The sequence below is a fragment of the Mytilus galloprovincialis genome, chromosome 4 (assembly GCF_965363235.1).
Source record: "Mytilus galloprovincialis chromosome 4, xbMytGall1.hap1.1, whole genome shotgun sequence".
NCBI lineage: Eukaryota > Metazoa > Mollusca > Bivalvia > Mytilida > Mytilidae > Mytilus > Mytilus galloprovincialis.
Window position 1 is genome coordinate 102,836,433 of NC_134841.1, and position 23,701 is coordinate 102,860,133.

A 23,701-nucleotide genomic window follows, 5' to 3' on the forward strand; every position below is an offset into this window, starting at 1 on the left:
AGTGTGCTTTGGCAACTAAAACACCCAGAGTGTGCACTGGTATAAATTATAGGCTACTTTATAGTGTGCTTTGGCAATCAACACCCAGAGTGTGCACTGGTATAAATTATAGGCTACTTTATTGTGTGCTTTGGCAATCAACACCCAGAGTGTGCACTGGTATAAATTATAGGCTACTTTATAGTGTGCTTTGGCAATCAACACCCAGAGTGTGCACTGGTATAAATTATAGGCTACTTTAAAGTGTGCTTTAGCAATCAACACCCAGAGTGTGCACTGGTATAAATTATAGGCTACTTTATAGTGTGCTTTGGCAATCAACACCCAGAGTGTGCACTGGTATAAATTATAGGCTACTTTATAGTGTGCTTTGGCAATCAACACCCAGAGTGTGCACTGGTATAAATTATAGGCTACTTTATAGTGTGCTTTGGCAATCAACACCCAGAGTGTGCACTGCTATAAATTATAGGCTACTTTAAAGTGTGCTTTGGCAATCAACACCCAGAGTGTGCACTGCTATAAATTATAGGCTACTTTATAGTGTGCTTTGGCAATCAAAACATTACATAAATAGTATGTCATACACAACAGAAAGACAATACATAATGTTTTTTTGCAAATACATAGGAGGGAAGCAGACACTGTAGTGTTTTTAGACATGTGGACACTATAGTGTTGTAGGCAAGTGGAATAAGTGGACACTTAGTGTTTTAGACATGTGGACACTATAGTGTTGTAGGCAAGTGGAATAAGTGGACACTTAGTGTTTTGGGCAAGTGGACACTGTAGTGTTTTGGGCAAGTTGACACTGTAGTGATTTACAGAGGAGTCCTCGGTGTCCACGCGGCCGGTGATACTGCGCATTAGCTGATTTCATTATATCAACAATGTAACGCAAATAAAATCGTTCTTGTTATTGTTTTAACATTCCAAAGGGATAAAAAAGAATAAGATTAATAAGTTCAAGAATGAAATAATAACTGCAATCCCGTGATTTACCCAATGTCCATTAAAAAAAATACAGCATCAGATAAAATTTGTACCTTTGGTAGCAGCAAATCTTTCCTCTATTCAAAATAAGCTATTTTTGGAAGGCATGTGCAAAATCACCAGACATTGGAGGAACTCTCAGAACAGAGGTTTCCCCAATTTAGGACACATATTACTCAAAATCTTGAGGGTGAAATCTACAAACTGATAATTTTATGAAATAAAAGTTTGTTATGAATGAATTTACACAATATTATCCATGGCCAATTATTGGTTTTATCAGTTGAATGAAGTGAAGTCATAAGTCTTAGGTGCACAGATTCACCGGACTGCACCGTAGGAAAGCAGACACTATTGTGTTTTAGGCAAGTGGACAATTAAGTGTTTTAGAAAATGGACAATATAGCGTTTTAGGCAAAAGATAATAAAGATAATATTTAAGGCAAGTTGATACTGCATTTAAGCTGGCATATACTGTATAGCATACATCAAAAGAAAATGGATTCATAGAGTTTGTTCATAGATATGTAAAGAAAAATATATATAGGACTAGATTTAGGACACCATGTAAACAATTTTGTTAATATCTGTACCTAAGCATAATGTGTACAAAATGCATTTTATGCATAATCTTTGGAAACAAGTTTTTGAATAGTAATCAGAATATATTTCAGTACAAAGTCAATAAAGAAAATTTCCAAGATATAATTTCTCCAATCTGTTGCATAAATTTTTAAATTTCTGTCACAGATGTTTTAATGTGCAAATAATTATCCTCTTTTACTACTGAGCTACTTCTGCAGACTACAGGTAAACAAAAGTTCAGGTAATAGCTTTTTAACTGTAGAAAGGTATACATGTAAACCTTGACTTTAACATCAGGAAATATATTTTCTCTGATTTCACAAAGTCAGCTGATTTTGTTTGTTTACCTTTTGTATATATTCAATGTGCTAAAGTTGATACTGTTAACCTCACTGTCTGCTCATGTGTAAAAAGAATGGATTTTTTCTCGTTTATGATCTACACCCTATCTACTGTTCTACGAATGTAGGAATAAAAGGTTTGGGTATATGTCAGTAAGTCAGCAACCCCAAAATACCAAGAAACTAAAAACACACATTGTATGTAAAGATGTGTAATTTTATGTGGTTTAAATTTACAAAACTTAAAAGTTAGATTAATTAGTTAAAGTCCTAGTTTTGGGATAATATCTTGAAACATACTTCTTGGCAAAATTCACTGGTGTTTAAGGGGCTCAGGGATCTAAATCCATTTTTTTTATCTAATATAGGATTTCGCTATATTTTTCTATAAATGAACTTTGTCTTATACTTAATTGAAAAATAAAATTAAAAAATGGGGTCACTTTTCATTTACGCTCACAATCACAGTCTGCACCAAAAACTTTTTCAACTACTAGTCCGAAGACCAACATTCTTACATTTTTCTTATTGGGCCAAACAAAGTTTTGCAAAAACTTACTAGTCCAAATGAAATTTTACTAGTCTGGGGCATCGGACTAGTGGCTAACCGTGCAGACTGCTGAATCTGCCTTAGAAAGAAGCATACATTTTTGTAAATGTACCTTTTTTCTGTTGAACTAATAAGAGAAATAGAGGTAATATTGAAATAAAAAAAGAACTTAATTACAGAAATGGCTCTAATTTTACAATAGTTTAGTATAAGTAAAGCTTATTTGAAAATTATAATAATCTGAATATCAAAAATGATTAATTATTGCACTTCGTAAAACTTTGAGAATTGCCTCAAGATCATCTTTAAGATCGTCCAAATTATTAGTCAAAGTTGCCAATCCTGTCAATGGTTTCCCCGATAAAAAAAAATCTATTTGGAAAAGTTGTCCAACTGAATACAAATGTTTCCATCTGATTTTACAATTCATTGATCTTGCATAAAAAATCGTCCTCATCTAGCGGAAATTAATTCCAAGTGAAAAATTCCTGCGTTGAATACTTATTTTGTGATATATCCAGTAGATTTTGGAATTATTTGTATTGTCAGAATTATTGACTGATTCTCAGCATTTTCTCCCTGAAGAATATTTCCACAAAAGACTTAATTATACCACAGTTAACTTTTTCACGTTAATAATTAGATCTGACAATAAATTTTGATTAAATACAACAAATTAACAATAAATGGACAACTTTTTTCTCGCATTTAAAAAGGATTAAGAATCATTCTATCTTTTCTCATATTCTCTCAATCAAACTGTGGCATTTCTGTAATAAAAGCAGAACAAAAAAGAACCTTCAATGCAAAAGGTTAACATTAATCAACTATTGTTCCATAAATTCACAGATTAAATACATTCTAATGGAATATTGAACAATAACACAAGATTGTCATCTGATCAATTTTCATGTTGAATCCTATATTGTAAATCAACTAAAATTTAGATGTGCAAGAGATTCTAGAGAAATGTTAGTTAATGAATGTAAAATCCCAGATCTTACATACGGTAAATCAGGGACTTTCAGGACTGAATATTTTCAATTGAGATCAATTCTAAGCTCATCACATGAAAAGTTTTCTTTTCTTGAATTGTAAACTGATCAATTGATTGGTGTTGTTTAATGCCACTTTCAATACATATTAAGAGTCCTTTAATGCCACTTTCAACACATATTAGAGCCCTTTAATGCCACTTTCAACACGTATTAGAGCCCTTTAATGCCACTTTCAACATGTATTAGAGCCCTTTAATGCCACTTTCAACATGTATTAGAGCCCTTTAATGCCACTTTCAACACGTATTAGAGCCCTTTAATGCCACTTTCAACACGTATTAGAGCCCTTTAATGCCACTTTCAACACGTATTAGAGCCCTTTAATGCCACTTTCAACACGTATTAGAGCCTTTTAATGACACTTTCAACACGTATTAGAGCCAGCTTTATTTGATGAGAGAAGCTGGTGTGCCTGGAAAAACCCAACAACCTCTAGCAGGAAAATATGGTAATACTAGTCAATTAAAATTGGAGTTGAGTCTGCCACATTCAGGGTTCAAAATACAGCCTCAGGGTAGACAGGTTTAGTAATACAGCTGATTCAGACTACATAGACCACTAGTTCACTAAGGCTCGATCCATTATGAACAATGAAACTCCATGAAATACATTGACAGTGTAAAATAAGAAGATGAGATTAACATTGTGACAACTATCTTCCTTAGAACAAAGAACCAGGATGTAGATAACTATAGGTCAAGGTCAAACTACAAAAAGCTTCGAATAGTCAAGGGTTAAGTTATGTTCTGGTTTTAATCCATCTTATTTAGGTTTGCAGAAAGATTGGTTACTCTAACTCAGATATATATTTGTGACTCAGAGCCCACCAATCCTTGCTCTTACTCGTTCATGTCATATGCTTAGCAAAGAAGCAGCAAGCTGAAATTTTCTGGGTTGCTTTCATACATATGATTAATCTGAAAATTGAAAATAAGTACCATGTTTTTCAAGACAACTTGTCACAAATAAAAATTAGAACAACAAAGGATATGCCAATGACCTTTTATTCTTATAGATCAAGAAAATCTATTTCATATGTAGGTTTTTTCTTTCTTTCTATTTTTATGTTTAATCACAAAGTTGAAAATTATATAGGTTTCGAAGATGAGTCAAACTTGCTTCTGACCCATATTGTTCTGATTGTTTCCTGATGGTCTATCAAGGTGATGTCAAAACATGAGGATGACCTTGAAAGACTTTTTGTTTATCTCTTTGTTGGTGCTGTGCTAGTGAATGAACCTTCTGCATGAACAACTTGTAGCAATTCCTTTAATGATAATATATTATGACAACACAGTGACAAGTTTATAAAAGAACAGTTCACTAATTAATTTAAACTAAAAATAATATCTTCGTTCATATGCTCTTATCTGTACCTACGTTTCAAATACATGTAGATAGTTATTAAAGATGATTAAAAAGCCAAGCCATTACCCTCACTTAGTCGCTCTTAAATTCTTAACTTGTATTGGGCCAAGCAATGAAATATTTGAAAACAATCCTTTGCTTAAAACAAAACCAACTGCACAGGTTATCCAATATCTAAATGTTTGTGTACGATTTTGAATCATTTGTGTAACACTTTTGAAGAAAAGGTCAGAATAGATTTGATAAACAAAAGTGCACACACTGAAATTACTCCCTTATTTTACTGATAAGTGATAAATTTTATGTTGAAAAAGTTTATTACAAGTATCACATAAACTAACATTATCAGTAATGCATAAAATACTTGACTTGATCAATGATCCACAAAAAAGTGGGCAAGGTCAATTGAGCATTGAAAGATGAATACTTACACCTTAAATTCATTCTTTATATAAATTGCTTATATTTGAGAAACAAAGCACAGCACAATTGATTGACCAATGAACCATAAAAATTAGGTCAAAGTCAGATGATACCTAGACTAGATGGACAAAATTGTACACCTTACATTCATCCCATACACTGCATAAAGTTGAACTGTTGCTTTTAGTTCCAACCAGCAATACATTAACCAAAGAACAATAAAAATGTGGTTATGGTATTTGTCAGACAATTTATCAGTGGTCGGTACTGTTGCATAGACATATGTTCTTGTAATCCTTTTAAGTATTATAGTATGTCTACTTTTGTCAATAGTTGGTACTGTTGCACTGACCAATGTTTTTTTTTTATTATTTCTGTAATCCTTTTAAGTATTATAGTATGTCTACTTTTGTGAATAGTTGGTACTGTTGCACTGACCAATGTTTTTTTTTTTATTATTTCTGTAATCCTTTTAAGTATTATAGTATGTCTACTTTTGTCAATAGTTGGTACTGTTGCACTGACCAATGTTTTTTTTTTTTTATTATTTCTGTAATCCTTTTAAGTATTATAGTATGTCTACTTTTGTCAATAGTTGGTACTGTTGCACTGACCAATGTTTTTTTTTTATTATTTCTGTAATCCTTTTAAGTATTATGTCATGGTTAAGGGTGAGACATTTTTGTGTGTGTCTAAGTATGTCTATTTGCCAGTGGTTGGTACTGTTGCACTGACCAATGTTTTTTTTAATTATTCGTGTAATCCTTCTTAAGTATTATGTCATGGTGAGAGAATTTTTTTTGAATAGTATTATTAAAAGTCATGAAAAAGATCTGAAAAGTTAAATATTTGTATTTAATAATCAAAGAAAATTTCAATCAAAATTTCACTTGAGTATGCTTTATGTTTTAAAGAAATAAAATTGTATGAAGATTAATTATATATATGAATGTACTTCTCTGTCAAATAAATGGAATGATTTTAATTACAAGTGCAATTTGTAATATGACTTCAAAAGAAGGTATAACAAAGGAAGGCTTTACATCAATAGTGCACAGAATAAAGGAAATATTTTTGTGGCAGGAAAACTACAGTACAAGGTTTCAATACATCTGATATACCAGTCAGTTACTGGGACTTATACAGTCAATTGTTGGTCCCAGTCAACAAAGTGTTGGTCCCAGTAAACAAAGTGCTGGTCCCAGTCAACAAAGTGTTGGTCCAAGTCAACAAAGTGCTGGTCCAAGTCAACTAAGTGCTGGTCCCAGTCAACAAAGTGCTGGTCCCAGTCAACAAAGTGCTGGTCCCAGTCAACAAAGTGTTGGTCCCAGTCAACAAAGTGCTGGTCGCAGTCAACAAAATGCTGGTCCCAGTCAACAAAGTGCTGGTCCCAGTCAATATAGTGCTGGTCCCAGTCAACAAAGTGCTGGTCCAAGTCAACAATGATAGAATTAGTAATAAGACAATTAAAAATCTTATTCATTTCATTACCCTCCACCTTAAGCCAGAAAATAGTTGTCCTTAGAAAGGGGGAGGGGGGGGGGATTTCTAGGGTCTGTCCTCTATCATCCTGATTCTTACATGTTTAAAAGAGGGTTTTTGTCAGGAACTTTGGTCTCTAAATGAGAGTGGTGTCATTTGCAGTCATACCACATTTTGTTATTTTATGTTAATTTCTGTGGTCTGAAAATCATGGCAAGTTATTTTTGGCAAGTGCCATACTTGTGTGGTGTTGGAATCAAATGGTTAAAGGCAAAATCAAATCATTCATGTAGCTGCTTTTTGTGTCCTAATTTTATCAATCTTTACAGTTACATGTATTGTTAAATATTGATAAACTAATACACCTGAATATGCTTGAAAAACTAACTGGCCTATATATTAAGTGCCCCATAATGAATGATCCCCCCGCCACCCCAATTATACTTCAACATTTTCTATTTCCACTAAATCATGAGTAAACATGACGAAGTTAGATTTCCTGTATTCGTGATGGAGAAAAGAAAATATTTCAAATTAATCAGAAATAAAAAAATAAAAACTTGTTTGAAGAAAATAATAAAAATATGGGATTTTGTTTTTTCCGTGTACTTTTTAGGTACATTTTCAATTGACAGTTTCAGAACACTTAATCTCTATTGTCCTTGACCTAATTAACTGTACATGTATACAAATACTTGTAGTTTAGTTGAGATAAACAATTTAACAAGATGTTATTATTTACATTCTTAAATTCTGCTGAATAATTATGTCTTTTAATTGGAGTAGAATCTTATAAATTATATATTTACTGACAGTAAACACAAATTTAGAAATCAAAATCAAAATCTTTTTTCCCAATAGATAGATTTCTTTTTATTTACACTGGTACATTCCAGTGAAAAATTTAAAATGTCTAGAAAATTCCAAATTTCTCTAGTTTTATTTAAATTAAGTGATTGATTGGTGTTTGCTTTACGTTCAGTGGCTAATATTTCATGCATGTTCAGGACGAATATGACTTGATTGATTTCCACATAACTTTGTTTAAAAAGATTTCAAATAAGTCAAAGTGATATTGGATCTTTACTAAATCAACCTAAAGAAAAATCCTTCTTATATATATCTTACATGTGATTATCATAAACCTTCAATAAAATATGATCCATATGATGTATTGTGAGTGCATTAGTTTTTGTAAGTATATATTGACTTATCAATATCCCAGGGTTACATGTGACAGAAATTGTAACCTTTCAATACTTGACCTTGACACAGGATAAACTTCAGATCCAACAAGAGATAACATTACAGTAGAATCTGTACATAAATCAACTTATCAGTAAACTAATTCAACCTAGATAATAATGTACCAACATTATCACTATTCGTTTATTTATTCAAAAATGTAAAATAAACTAGATCAAAACACACCATTAAACACAACTGAAACTTGTGTATTCCCTGATATCATTTACAAATGCAGACAATAAAACTTTTTTTATGGTTAACAGAATTGTATCACATAAATCTAATTTCACATCTTTTTTTTCCTTTTAAGTGTCTTATTCAAGTCATTCAAGGACACTTCAATTTTTCAAGGCTACATTTTAAAACCACAGTTTAATAACAATATCGTATGAAAGAACCACAATATTAAAAGAATGAGAGATTGCCAAATTCTGATAAAAAATATGACTTACTTTTACTTGTCACACAATAATACAGTTCACCTTTACACAATCACAACTAAAGGAAAAGAAGCATTTTTTTTCCGACTCTGGTCTGTAAAATCTAGGTCACGTCAGACATATGTGACTATGGGTCTAGATCAATTGTTTCATATAGTTGTCTATAAAATTGATTTGTGAATTCCAAAATGTTTTCAAGGGTAGCTCTCCTCATAATTTCTCTTTTGGTGAAGACCTTGTTGTGAACAATGCTTAAATATTGGCCAAACATAAAACATTTAGATGAAATGGTGGTCAGTTTTTATGGGTGGAGAAATCCAGAGTGCCGTAGAAATCCACCAACCTTGGATAGGAAAACTGACAATCCTAGTCATTTAAGATAAGAGTTGAGTGCACCCACAAGAGCAGGGTTCAGACTCACAACATCAGTGTTGACTGGCTAGTGGAACTATTTAGACCACTTGGGCACCGAGGTCCATTGACAGATAAGATAGCAACAGTATGACATTAAAAGGCAGTGGGTGATGAATATGTACTGATAGAAATTTTAGTCTAAGATACAGGATTCTTTAATTCATATTATTATTGCCTTTGAAATATTGGCAGTAACTGCCAGTACTCTCAGATTGGTACCTTTTGTCTTTAATGTTTGTATTACTGTTAGTTGTTTTAGTGCAATGTATCAATCTGGCAAGTTAAGTCCTTGTCTACTGATTTTTTTTATATATATTGTGCTGATACAACACCGTCCCAGGCAAGGGGATGGTTGAGAGCCAGCAAAAATAGTTTAACCAACGCCATTCTGCATTCCCCCTGTAAAGAACTAGTAATTCAGTTGTTGTTTGTTGTTGTATGTTATATATGTGTTTTTATTTACATAAATCAGGCCATCAGTTTTCTAGTTAGAACTTTTTTTACATTTTTAAATTTAGTGGACTTTTATAGTTTACTGTGCATTATGGGGTTTTTCATTGTTAACAAAACAGTGTCGACCTAAGATTGTGTGTTCCTATGTCATTGTGGCCCTGGTGGAGGGTTGTATCATTAGCAATCATACCTCATCTTGTTATTTTTAAATTTAATGTGTGATTTCACAATTGATAGAAAGTGAAATAATGCATATGTTTTTTTATAACTCAATGGATAGTTTTCATTGTAAAACTTATGTACATATACTTTTTTCTGAAGAAAATTCTTTAATTTGTTCATATTTAGAAGAAGTTTACTTTATTTCAATTGCTTCCTTCCAGCAAGCAATTCCCCCCCCCCCCCCCTACATATTTTCCGTATGCAAAGTGACCTCAGTGTGACCCATCTTGTAAAAATCTGGGGATGTCCTTAAAATAGACTATTATCTGAATTTACATGTTAAACACGTGCTCAATTTCCAACCTTCTTTGTTGATTTTTTGTCGATTGTTGACAAACAGGTGACAATCGTTAAACTTTGGCTTCAAAACACGAACTTTAATTACCTGCCATATTTTGACTACAACACTGACCGATTGAAAAAAAAATTCACAATTATACGAAATTTACACAAAAACTAGAGGCTTTTAGAGCCTGTGTCGCTCACCTTGGTCTATGTGACTATTAAACAAAGGAAGCAGATGGATTCATGACAAAATTGTATTTTGGTGATGGTGATGTGTTTGTACATCTTACTTTACTGAACATCCTTGCAGCTTACAATTATCTCTATCTATAATGAAGTTGGCCCAGTAGTTTCAGTGGAAAATGTTAGTAAAAATTTACAAATTTTATAAAAATTGTTGAAAATTGACTATAAAGGACAATAACTCCTTAGGGGGTCAATTGACCATTTCGGTCATGTGACTTATTTGTAAATCTTACTTTGCTGAACATTATTGCTGTTTACAGTTTATTTCTATCTATAATAATTTTCAAGATAATAACCAAAAACAGTAAAATTTCCTTAAAATTACCAATTCAGGGGCAGGAACCCAACAACGGGTTGTCCGATTTATCTGAAAATTTCAGGGCAGATAGATCTTGACCTGATAAACAATTTATCCCCCTGTCAGATTTGCTCTAAAGGCTTTGGTTTTTGAGTTATAAGCCAAAAACTGCATTTTACCCCTATCTTCTATTTTTAGCCATGGCGGCCATCTTGGTTGGATGGCCGGGTCATCGGACACATTTTTTAAACTAGATACCCAAAAGATGATTGTGGATAAGTTTGGATTAATTTGGCCCAGTAGTTTCAGAGGAGAAGATTTTTGTAAAAGATTACTAAGATTTACGAAAAATGGTTAAAAATTGACTATAAAGGGCAATAACTCCTATATGGGTCAACTGACCATTTCGGTCATGTTGACTTATTTGTAAATCTTACTTTGCTGAACATTATTGCTGTTTACAGTTTATTTCTATCTTTAATAATTTTCAAGATAATAACCAAAAACAGTAAAATTTCCTTAAAATTACCAATTCAGGGGCAGCAACCCAACAACAGGTTGTCAGATTCATCTGAAAATTTCAGGGTAGATAGATCTTGACCTGATAAACAATTTTCTAATAGTCAGATTTGCTCTTAATGCTTTGGTTTTTAAGTTATAAGCCAAAAACTGCATTTTACCCCTATGTTCTATTTTTAGCCATGGTGGCCATCTTGGTTGGTTGGCCGAGTCCCTGGACACATTTTTTAAACTAAATACCCCAAAGATAATTGTGGCCAAGTTTGGATAAGTTTGGCCCAGTGGTTTCAGAGGAGAAAATTTTTGTAAAAGATTACTAAGATTTACGAAAAATGGTTAAAAATTGACTATAAAGGGCAATAACTCCTATATGGGTCAACTGACCATTTCGGTCATGTTGACTTATTTGTAGATCTTACTTTGCTGAACATTATTGCTGTTTACAGTTTATCTCTATCTATAATAATATTCAAGATAATAACCATATAACGGCAAAATTTCCTTAAAATTGCCAATTCAGGGGCAGCAACCCAACAACCGGTTGTCCGATTCGTCTGAAAATTTTAGAGCAGATAGATCTTGACTTAATAAACAATTTAACCCCATGTCAGATTTGCTCTAAATGCTTCGGTTTCAGAGTTATAAGCCAAAAACTGCATTTGACCCCTATGTTCTATTTTTAGCCATGGCGGCCATCTTGGTTGGTTGGCCGGGTAACCGAACACATTTTTTAAACTAGATACCCCAATGATGATTGTGGCCAAGTTTGGTTAAATTTGGCCCAGTAGTTTCAGAGGAGAAGATTTTTGTAAAAGTTAACGACGACGGACAACGGACGACGGACGCCGGACGACGCCGGACGACGACGGACGCCGGACGCCAAGTGATGAGAAAAGCTCACTTGGCCCTTCGGGCCAGGTGAGCTAAAAAGGATAAATTCGTGCACAGAAGACTAAGTTTATGATGTTTGTATGCATTGGTTCAAGAATTGGAAGAACTTTATTTTTCACCGGTTACTTGTTTCTTAGACTTTAACAAAAACATTTGTTTTTTTAAATTGCTAATATGATTCTTCAATATGTTCAGCGGTACTGCATAAATAATGAACCATCAGTTTTGTATTTCTCCAAATATTGGCAATAGAGAAGTAAACAGTAATACTATTACCAAAATCCTGTGATAAAGTGTATTTTGATGGTGTATTATGTACACATATTCACTTCTCTACACTCTCGATGTTAATCTCTAAACCAACATAATAAATCCTTGTCAAGTGCACTTTTCTACACTCAAAACACAATTTGCTAAGATTAATGCAGTCATGAAATTTCATCTATATCAACCCAAATCAGTATTTTATCAGCTGTTAGTCAATCAGATTAAAAATTCAACATAAATCACTTTTGTCAGTCTGACACAGATCTTATATAAAAGAATATTAAATGAGTCTTACTGTGTACAACAGTTACATTATGTTGTCAAGATATCAATATACGAGGGCAACATAGAGGTAAATTATTACCCAGGGAGGGCAAGATTGAGGATAAATATTACCCTAGATATCAATATACAAGGGCAACGTAGAGGTAAAATATTACCCAGGGAGGACAACATTTCTTATTGTGTACAACAGATACATTATGTTGTCAAGATATCAATATACGAGGGCAACATTGAGGTAAAATATTACCCATGCTATTCAATATACTAGGGCAACATTGAGGTAAAATATTACCCTAGTTATCAATATACGAGGGCAACATAGAGGTAAAATATTAACCTAGATATCAATATACTAGGGCAACATTGAGGGTAAAATATTACCCTAGATATCAATATACGAGGGCAACATTGAGGTGAAATATTACCCAGCTGTTCAATATTAGAGGGCAACATAGATGTATAATAAAGTAAAATAACAGAAATACAGAAATAACAAGCTTTTCAATATACGACGGAAACATTGAGGTTAAATATTGCCAAGGGAGGGAATCAATGAGATGAAATATTACTAAGCTATTCAATATACAAGGGCAACATTGAGGTAAAATATTACTTAGCTTTTCAATATACGAGGGCAACATAGAGGTAAAATATTACCCAGCTATTCAATATACGAGGGCAACATAGATGTAAAATATCATTAAGCCATTCAATATAAGAGGGCAACATTGAGGTAAATTATAACCAAGGGAGGGCACATTGAGGTGAAATATCACCAAGCTTTTAAAGAAGGCAACACTGAGGTAAATTATTACCAAGCTTTTCAATATAAGAGGGCAACATTCAGGCAAAATATTACCAAGCTTTTCAATATAAGAGGGCAACATTCAGGCAAAATATTACCCAAGATTTTCAATATACGAGGGCAACATTGAGGTGAAGCATTCACCAAGCTTTTCAATATAAGAGGGCAACATTGAGGAAAATTATTACCCAAGCTTTTCAATATAAGAGGGCAACATTCAGGTGAAGCATTCACCAAGCTATTCAAAATAAGAGGGCATCATTTAAGGTAAAATATAATCCAGATTTTCAATATAAGAGGGCAACATAGAGGTTACCGCCATTCAATAAAAGAGGGCAAAATTGAGGTAAAATATAACCAAGATATCAATACATGAGAGGTAAAATAATATAAATTTTTACAATGTAAGAAGGCAACATAATGGTAAAATATTACCAATCTATCAATATAGGAGGGCAACATAGAGGTGAAATATTACCCAAGCCATTCAATATAACAATGTATAACAATGTATAAAAGGGCAAAATAGAGGTGAAATATATTCATCAAGATTTTCAATATAAGAGGGCAACATTTTGGCAAAATATTACCCAAGCTATTCAATATAAGAGGGCAAAATTGAGAAGAAATACTACCAAGCTATTCAATATCAGAGGGAATCATTGAGGTGAAATATTACTAAGCTATTCAATATACGAGGGCAACATTGAGGTGAAATATTACCCAGGTTTTCAATATACAAGGGCAACATAGATGTAAAATATTATTAAGCTATTCAATATACGACAGAAACATTGAGGTGAAATATTACCCAGCTTTTCAATATACAAGGGCAACATTCTGGAAAAATATTACCAAGCTATTCAATACATGAGGGCAACATTAAGGTATTATAAAAAAAGTTCCATCAAACAGCAAGCCCCTTGTCTTTACTTGTTGCATGTTTTGGATGTTAGCCAGTGGCTACTTTAACTTTTGAATGTTTACATATCCTGGGGCTATTGTCTTGTGACATTAATGTATGAATTAGAGCAGGGAGAAAGTGTGTCAAAAGGTTAACATTAAACGGCTAGTATTGCTTTATACACCAAATATGATACCTGCATTATCATACATGTATACACTGTTGAGACTTATCGGTCATTTGTGTGTTGGTCATGGTCATTGTTACTTATCGGTCATTTGTGTGTTGGTCATGGTCATTGTAACTTATCGGTCATTTGTGTGTTGGTCATGGTCATTGTTACTTATTGGTCATTTGTGTGTTGGTCATGGTCATTGTTACTTATTGGTCATTTGTGTGTTGGTCATGGTCATTGTTACTTATTAACCTAATAAAATTGAGAATGGAAATTGGGAGTGTGTCAAAGAGACAACAACCCGACCAAAGAGCAGAAAACAGCTGAAGGCCACCATGTGTCTATACATTTATACACAGTGTTCCAACTTAACTGTTATTGTGTGTTGGTCAGGGTCAGTTACTTATTTTAACATAATACATGTATACACTGTGGCAACTTATCGGTCATTTGTGTTGGTTATGGTCAAAGTTATTTATCAACCTAAAACATGCATAGGTTTTTTTTATCACTTCTACATTTTGACAAAGACAAGTTAAAGGTGAAAATAATTGAACTGCTGATAATTTGAAACATTAATTAATTGAGATGAATGACTCATTACATTAACTTATCTGAGTTTACTTTCTATAACACTTAAAGGACATCAGTCCTTACTCTTAAATATTAGTTTAAACAAATTTATTTAGAGTGGATTGGGAAACAAGTTATTGCAACTTATATTAATCCCTTTCCACTTTGCAGGTGCCAGTGCTGCCTTGTGGTGGCATAAGCCTGCTCTTTTTCTATATCTACAGGTGTGTCTTTTATGTGCAAGAGATATGGCTCTCTCTTAACACGGGTCAGCCATTTATGGTCCCCTTTCAAGGGACTATCATTGTTTCTCAAAACCATACTTGCAAATGATGTTGAGGGAGAGCGGAAAATTCAGACCCTGATTTAAGATTGAAAAGCTTTATATATTTAGTTTAATGAGGGTGAAAGGACCTTTATCTGACATGGATATTGAGCTCTTTATCAGTTGCAGGAATTTGGAAATAACCCTTTAAAGTGGTAAAGTTGTCAGGAATTGGGAATTTGGGACTAAGTTATATCGTGACAAGGGAATTAACACTGGTGGATCTAGAAATTTTAATAAGTGGGGGCCCACTGACTGCCTAAGAGGGGGCCGCTCCAGTCACACTTCAGTGATTCCCTATATAAGCAACCAAATTTTTTCCCAAAAAGGGGGGACCCGGGCCCCCTGGGCCCCCCTCCTAAATCCACATCTGCTTTCAAATTTTGAAGGAATTCACATATATTTTCTTGAAAATTTGTGATGAGACTCCGCCTAACCCCACTTTATTGGAGGGTTCTCTGAATACAAATAATTGATTCAACTTCTCTTCTTGCATTTGAGTCTTACAGTATCTAGAAAATATTTGTATGGTGAAACACAATATCTAAAACAGATTGCATAATGTGATTATTGCGTTGACATGAAATTCATGACCAAAATTGTAAAATTTCGTTAATCAATCACCCAGAAGACTGAGATCAGCAGAAGACATACAGAGTAATGTTTTGAGACAACACAAACATGGAAAGTGCTTGTTTAACATGGATTAGATTGTAAGCTTTCACTAAGTATGACTATGAATATTAATACACAAATGATGTGAATATAAATTGTCTGTCGCTCATCCTAGGAAACAGATGCAAATGATTTAACAAATGAAATGGAGGCAAATGTATATAAGGGAAACCCCCTGCTAAAACATGCATCCAAAATACATATATAGATCAAAACATAACGGGCTGATCATGAGCTGAATATAGCAATATACTCCAACGGACAGCAACCTTTTGGTCAATAGGAACTAATATATATGCTAAATCTGTCTTCTGTCTAATAAAAGTCAAAAAGTCTGAATGAACTTTTTCTGTGTTCATACCAATATCATCCTTTTCTAATAAATCAATGTCTATCAGTAATCCAGTTAATACGAAAATGAAAACTGTCCACAAAGTAGAAATAATAAACTTGATACTATCAAAGTCACACTGGACAAGATAAAGATAACTTCAAAGATCAAAGGGCAATAACTCTAGGAAAAGGAATGACTGAGAAATCCTACCAAATTGATCTATAATTATGCTGACATACAGCAGATATTTTCTTTGACTTTTAATAATTGCTTTCGCAGAAACACTTTATAAAGCAACGTATTTGTATATGTACTAAAGTAAACTAAGTTGCAGCTGTTACTACTAAGTATATTACTACTTACAGACATGGTTTTTTGTTTCAGCTTCATTGGGCCTAGTGATACTTCATTATTTGTGCTCTGAAAAATAGACATCAAACAAAGTTTTAATGATTTGTACTACATAAAATATAACATTTTTGCTGTAAAAAACCTGAAAATAATAGTTTTCTTATTGTAAAGGCATATGTAATTTATATGAGAAACATTTGTAAAACATCGTTGTAAAACACATTTCTTGACATTTCTTCATAAAATTAACCTAACATTAGAAGATGTTCTCATCAGATTAATATTTTATATTTAAGTCACCAGCCAATTGTCTAAAATTAACACAGTTTATAGTATTATTTGTTCTGTATCAAATGATTGAATTTGGCTTGAATACACAGACTTTGCTTCACAATTTTCAAATACATGTATTTTATCGAAATCTGTTTCTTTGATTGGGAATTTGGTACAGTTCACATTACCCTCCAACAAGAAGTTTTGTAGGGTGCACACCCAACCTTTTGAGTCATATTTCATTTTGTTGAATGTTTAAGTGGTTAAGACATTTTCTGTATGATTTGTAAATTGTTGGAGATCAATCATGTTCTGTACAAGATAAATACTTTTTTTTTTTATCATAATACATTTGACAGCAGTAGAAGATATATTATCTATACATCAGAACTCTTTCATTTTACATACATCTTCTTTATTCAGAACAGTGCACATCAGAGAAATATTTTAGGTCATTGTGTTGATTTTATATGTCACCTGCAGGTCGTAGATTTGATTTATTTTGTCATCTCTAAGGACAGTATCATTATTTACCAGTGCAACCATACACACTAAGTTTCATAACATGTCCATTCTGGCTTACTTATCACCTATGTACATGATGTACTTATATCAGAGGTATACCTAGGAGGATGTAAATATTTTAACTTTAATTTTTTACAGTTAGAAGTTATCATATTTCGAAAAGGGACAAAAATATCACCTTACTTCTTAAATTAAATCAAATTGAAAGAAAGGATGTCATCCAATCATCAACAAATCCCATTCCTTACTGCAAACATAAATCCAGAAGAAAACGGATTAAAAAATTATTAGATTCTTTCTGTAAAAAAAATGTGTTTAGTAGATCGTGGTATTTAACAACTTGAACTTGAAAGTAATTCTATTAGAATTTATCTATATCTAGACTTAATGACAATTAAAAAAACTTTGTAAGTGTTTAGTGTTGGTACATGCTGAAAAAGCAGTTAACTTTATTACTGTTTTTTTTGACATAATATTAAAACACATTTAGGGGTCATAGCATGGTCTTGATATATAATAGATAGGAGTTTATATAATATCCAACTGAAAATCAGTCAGAAATTAAAGAAAAATTAGAAATCTAAGTGACATAAATATCTGCCAATAACATCAAGCCCCACAAATGACAATATACACTGACACAATAACATCAAGCACCACAAATGACAATATACACTGACAGATAGAATGTCAATAACATCAAGCACCACAAATGACAATATACACTGACAGATAGAAAAAGACAAACACCCAATAACATCAAGCACCACAAATGACAATATACACTGACAGATAGAAAAAGACAAACACCCAATAACATCAAGCACCACAAATGACAATATACACTGACAGATAGAATGTCAATAACATCAAGCCCCACAAATGACAATATACACTGACAGATAGATCTGCCAATAACATCAAGCACCACAAATGACAATATACACTGACACAATAACATCAAGCACCACAAATGACAATATACACTGACACAATAACATCAAGCACCACAAATGACAATATACACTGACAGATAGAATGTCAATAACATCAAGCACCACAAATGACAATATACACTGACAGATAGAAAAAGACAAACACCCAATAACATCAAGCACCACAAATGACAATATACACTGACAGATAGAAACTGCTAATAACATCAAGCACCACAAATGACAATATACACTGACAGATAGAAAAAGACAAACACTGATTAAATAAATTCCTCACTTGAAAAGTCCCACCACCATGTGGTAGCATAAGACAATTTTTTTTAAGATCTTTTAAAAACAATCCCTCTATTAAACTTGAACAGTAGCAATCTTGGAAAATAGAAGAACTTGAAATGAAATTAGTACAAAAGCACTCCTTTCTAAAGGAACAATATAGTAGATAACAATAAGAAAAGTTCATTGGGTCATGTCTTGTTTGTAAAGTTTTGTTTCCTTCTTGATCTGTTACACTGATAGCTGACATGTTTATTGTTTACAATATTTTCCCACAGGTCTCTTTCCTTCTAACTATTTAGGAATAATTCATTTATAGTTGTTGGGAACAGTCATTTGGCAAAGTATTTAACTACCCATTTGTTTCTTTTTTTATAAAGTATCATAATGTTAATATTTTCTGATTGGTGTCCCCCCTCCCCACCCTTCCATCTTTTCCCTCTGTTATTATACTTTTATAACTAGTTGTCAAGCATACAACCAGGTGCTCCGCAGGGCGCAGCTTTATACGACCGCAGAGGTCGAACCCTGAACAGTTGGGGCAAGTATGGACAAAACATTCAAGCGTGATACAGCTCTGAATTTGGATTGTGATCAAATTTTTGACATTACATGGGTTTTTTTTTACACAAAACAAATGTCAAGATTTTACAAATCAATTAAAGATTTCTTCTTCAAACTTTTTAAATCTAAAATTAAATAGTTGACACAGCATAGGTTTCTGACACAGAATGAATGTGGTCTAATGAACTTAAAAGTTTTTTTTTGCCTTTGAGCAATTGACTATGCTGTTGAATATTAATCCTCTCAAAAAAATGTTTGAAGAAATTTTCTTTTTATTTATGAAATCTGAAATGAGAAAAATTTAACCCCCCCCCCTTTTTTTTTCACATCCCCGTTTCCTTTCTCCAAAACTGAGTGCTTGTTATCACTGAATGGTAAAGATTGGTTGGTAGTAAAAGTGAATATACATTGTTTATTGTATAAAACAATAAAAAAAACTTCATCAGCAACATTTTATATTGGCAAATTTCCAATGAAGTTATTTACATAAAGTTATTGGCAAATAAAAATAGAAAATGACATCATAGTCATGTCTGGCAAATTTCCAACATATATTATCAACTACTATTCTATACAAAGAAAGATAACTCCAATTGAAAATTAAGTACATTTTTAGATTCAGCATATCAAAGAACCTAACTGATTCATTTTTTGTCAAAATCAAACTAAGTTTAATTTTGGACCCTTTGGACCTTAATGTAGACCAATTTGAAAACGGGACCAAAAGATAAGAATCTACATACACAGTCATGACAGTTAGATTCGGCATATCAAACAACCCCAATTATTCAATTTTGATGAAATCAAACAAAGTTTAATTTTGGACCCTTTGGGCCCCTTATTCTGTTGGGACCAAAACTCCCAAAATCAATACCAACCTTCCTTTTATGGTCATAAACCTTGTGTTTAAATTTCATAGATTTCTATTTACTTATACTAACGTTATGGTGCGAAAACCAAGAAAAATGCTTATTTGGGTCCCTTTTTGGCCCCTAATTCCTAAACTGTTGGGACCTAAACTCCCAAAATCAATACCAACCTTCCTTTTGTAGTCATTAACATTGTGTTTAAATTTCATTGATTTTTATTTACTTAAACTAAAGTTATTGTGCGAAAACCAAGAATAATGCTTATTTGGGCCCTTTTTTGGCCCCTAATTCCTAAACTGTTGAAACCTAAACTCCCAAAATCAATCCCAACCGTTCTTTTGTGGTCATAAACCTTGTGTCAAAATTTCATAGATTTCTATTAACTTAAACTAAAGTTATAGTGCGAAAACCAAGAAAATGCTTATTTGGGCCCTTTTTGGCCCCTAATTCCTAAAATGTTGGGACCAAAACTCCCAAAATCAATACCAACCTTCCTTTTGTGGTCATAAACCTTGTGTTAAAATTTCATAGATTTCCATTCACTTTTACTAAAGTTAGAGTGCGAAAACTAAAAGTATTCGGACGCCGGACGACGACGACGACGACGACGACGACGACGACGACGACGACGACGACGACGACGACGACGACGACGCCGACGCCAACGTGATAGCAATATACGACGAAAAATTTTTCAAATTTTGCGGTCGTATAAAAATGATAGGGAGATATTTTTCAAGGAGATAAACTGTATTTGTCCTAATTTTATACAACTTTCAAATGAGGCAAAATTTGTTTGGTTATTCACTAATGAAAATTTGTCTGTACTTAAATATTTAGGGAGCTACATTATTACATGTCTAGATGTTAGACAAAATGTTAATTAATGTATGTAATAACAATGATAATTGTAATGGTTTTATGGTTCTGATCCTGCCTGGAATTAAATGATTTTATAGAATGAAGATAATAACATCTGTCTGAACTTTTTTTCAATGTTTCATTTTAGTTTATAAAAATGTTTTTCTGTTACAAATGATGATGTATTGTGTTATGTGTTTATGTTACTCTACCCATCTAGGGCCCTTGATTGGAATAATAAAAATATTCTATACTCTTCAAGTTGTATATAACCACTGTAAGACAATATTTGTTTGTACACATAAAATACAGACTTTTAGAATATTCTGCCTTCATATGTTTAAATTCTATATAGATATAGGAAGATGTGGTATGAGTGCCAATGAGACAACTATCCATCCAAGTCACAATTTATATTAAAGTAAACCATTAATATGGGTAAAGGTATAGTTTTCAACACAGAGCCTAGGCTCACACTGAACAGCAAGCTATAAAGGGCCCCCAAAATTACTAGTGTAAAACCATTCAAACGGGAAGTTTGTTTATGAAATTGTTTACACAAGAAGGTTCTCTAGATTAATTAGATTAATTTGTTTTTGTTACCAGTATCATTTTGTTGCTGCTTGTGAATCAACAGTTTGTTGACCAAACTCTTCAAAATTCGTAATATTTACATTTTCTATCAATAAATTGTTTGTTTTATTTTAGTTGATAAATACACTCTTGTTTGTAAATGTAATGCCTGGTATGTCATTCCTCAGTAATTACTTCAGTGGAAATAGTCATACCATATTATTTCTATATATATATATATCAAAAAAGATATCTTTGGGGAAAGATTGTGACAAGCTTAGACGTCATGGTATTCAACCTTTGCTACAATGAGGATATTATAGAAACTTTCTTTACCTCTGACGTAATACTATTATGATGTATTACATGAAGAGAGAATGTTTGTAGTAATTAGTACTAATTAAACTAGATGTAATGGAATGATACATGTATGATGATTGATGTGTGTATCTGAACGTATTATGTGTATTACTATTATGATAGATAAGTATGTCTGAATGTAGTGATTGACACACGCTTCTTTATTGTCACCTGTTAGTAAAGGTTAAACACAGAAAAAGTAACACTTAAAATATCTACACAAAATGCTAATTTCATTAATGGCAAATTTCCACTAACATTCTTGGTATCTACGACTGCATTCCAATACTAAATCCATCATGGTTAATACACAGGAGATTTAAAAAAAAACATTACAGAATGTGTAATAGCATTTCAATAAATAAAATAAACATTTACAAGATTAAGCCAAATGTTTCAAGGTTAAGACTAAATGGCAGCTAAGAAGTTTTTTTTAAATACTTTAGTCTCTTGATTATGGTACATTTGCATTTAAAGGTTACACTTTTATTACACACTAGGCTGAGAAAACTAATGACATCAATAAATAAATCATCTACTGCCCCCTCCCCCCCCCCCCCCCCTAAAAAAAATATACATATATCCGAACATGATGAAATTGACCAAATGGACTACTATTGTGGATGTTAAACAAACTGGATTGGTTGTGACCTATTCACATTCACGTGGTCAGTCAGTGAATACCAGATCCATAAGAAAACATTGAATACCATTGGTGGTCTTGGTGAATACCATTCATGGTCTTGGTTTTTTTCTGCTCTTTAGTTGGGTTGTTGTGTCTAAGACACATTCCCCTTTTCCATTTTCTATTCTATTTACATAAAATATAAGTAAGATAGAATAGAAGAATTTATGTAACAATAATTGTGAAACAATAAGAATTTATCTTATGAAATTGATGCAATTCTCATCTACTTCCATTCTCATGATTGCAAATGAGAGGACTTTCCACCCAATGACGTATATTTAAGCAACTTTATGTATGGCTTTACTTAGGTTGTATTATGCTACATTCAATATTTTGAAGGCAGATCATACAATTTGCTCATGTGACAGTAGAAATACATTTCTATACTTCTTTCAGAGATTTGACATGTTCTGATCAATCTAGATAAACAGAAATGTTGTGAAGGCGTTAGAAAAAATGGGCCAATGACGTAACACCATTTCCCTAACAGACTTATAAATATTCCAAACAATACAATTTTACCTCATACAATCAAATTAATACCCGCATAAAACAAATATAGGATTTCGTAACAGTTGGTTTCCGAGATCTAGTTTACGCGACATATATATTCAATCTAAATCATAAAACACTATTATAGGTTTTATGTAGAATTTTAATAGTAGGAGCTTTTTCACAATAAAACAAGTACTTGAAATTTTTAATTGAACCTCACTGAGAAATGGGAAATCAATTTATCTGCTTTTAGGTTGGAGCACAATAAAGAAACATCAAGACACAAATCTAATGACGTCAAACGTTCTTGTAAAAAGGACATTTAATTCTACCGATTTTTCAAGCAAACTCTTCGTACCAAGGCATTTTTTATTTGCAAGTTAAATAAAATGTCCTTGTAGTAGTACTTTGATTAAAATCTGGGTCAATTTGAATGTTCAGGTGAATCATTGTTAATGTCATTGACCCAAAGATTCACTTATAAAGAATTTACTAACAAGAGAAACTGGAACGGTCAATATAATTAGACTAAGAGACTGATATGGAACGGTCAAAATAGTTAGACCAAGAGACTGATATGGAACGGTCAATAAAGCAGTGGCGTAGCTTGCCTTCTGTTTATACCGAGGCAGGGGGTCAGGGGGGCAGAGCCCCCCTGAGGCTATAGAGGTTTTTACAATTTGAACAAGAAAAAAATGGTTAAAAATAGTTGCTGTTCAATGTTATTTCATCATAATATGCCTTACTATCTATA

At 32.7% G+C, this 23,701-nt stretch overlaps 2 protein-coding genes across 14 annotated transcripts in view; both read right to left on the reverse strand.

The window, feature by feature from the left end:
- LOC143073678 (RNA-binding protein 8A-like) overlaps positions 1-23,701 on the reverse strand; it is a 244,701-nt gene that overhangs the window by 139,049 nt on the left and 81,951 nt on the right. The gene's annotated exons all lie outside the window — the stretch shown is intronic.
- Positions 1-23,701, reverse strand: part of LOC143073672 (high affinity cAMP-specific and IBMX-insensitive 3',5'-cyclic phosphodiesterase 8B-like) — a 147,895-nt gene that overhangs the window by 61,078 nt on the left and 63,116 nt on the right. For all 13 annotated transcript variants that reach the window (XM_076249390.1, XM_076249386.1, XM_076249383.1 and 10 more), the window contains one exon: positions 16,523-16,579. In XM_076249390.1, the coding sequence (XP_076105505.1) occupies positions 16,523-16,579 (57 nt within the window). The remainder of the gene's footprint in view (positions 1-16,522; positions 16,580-23,701) is intronic.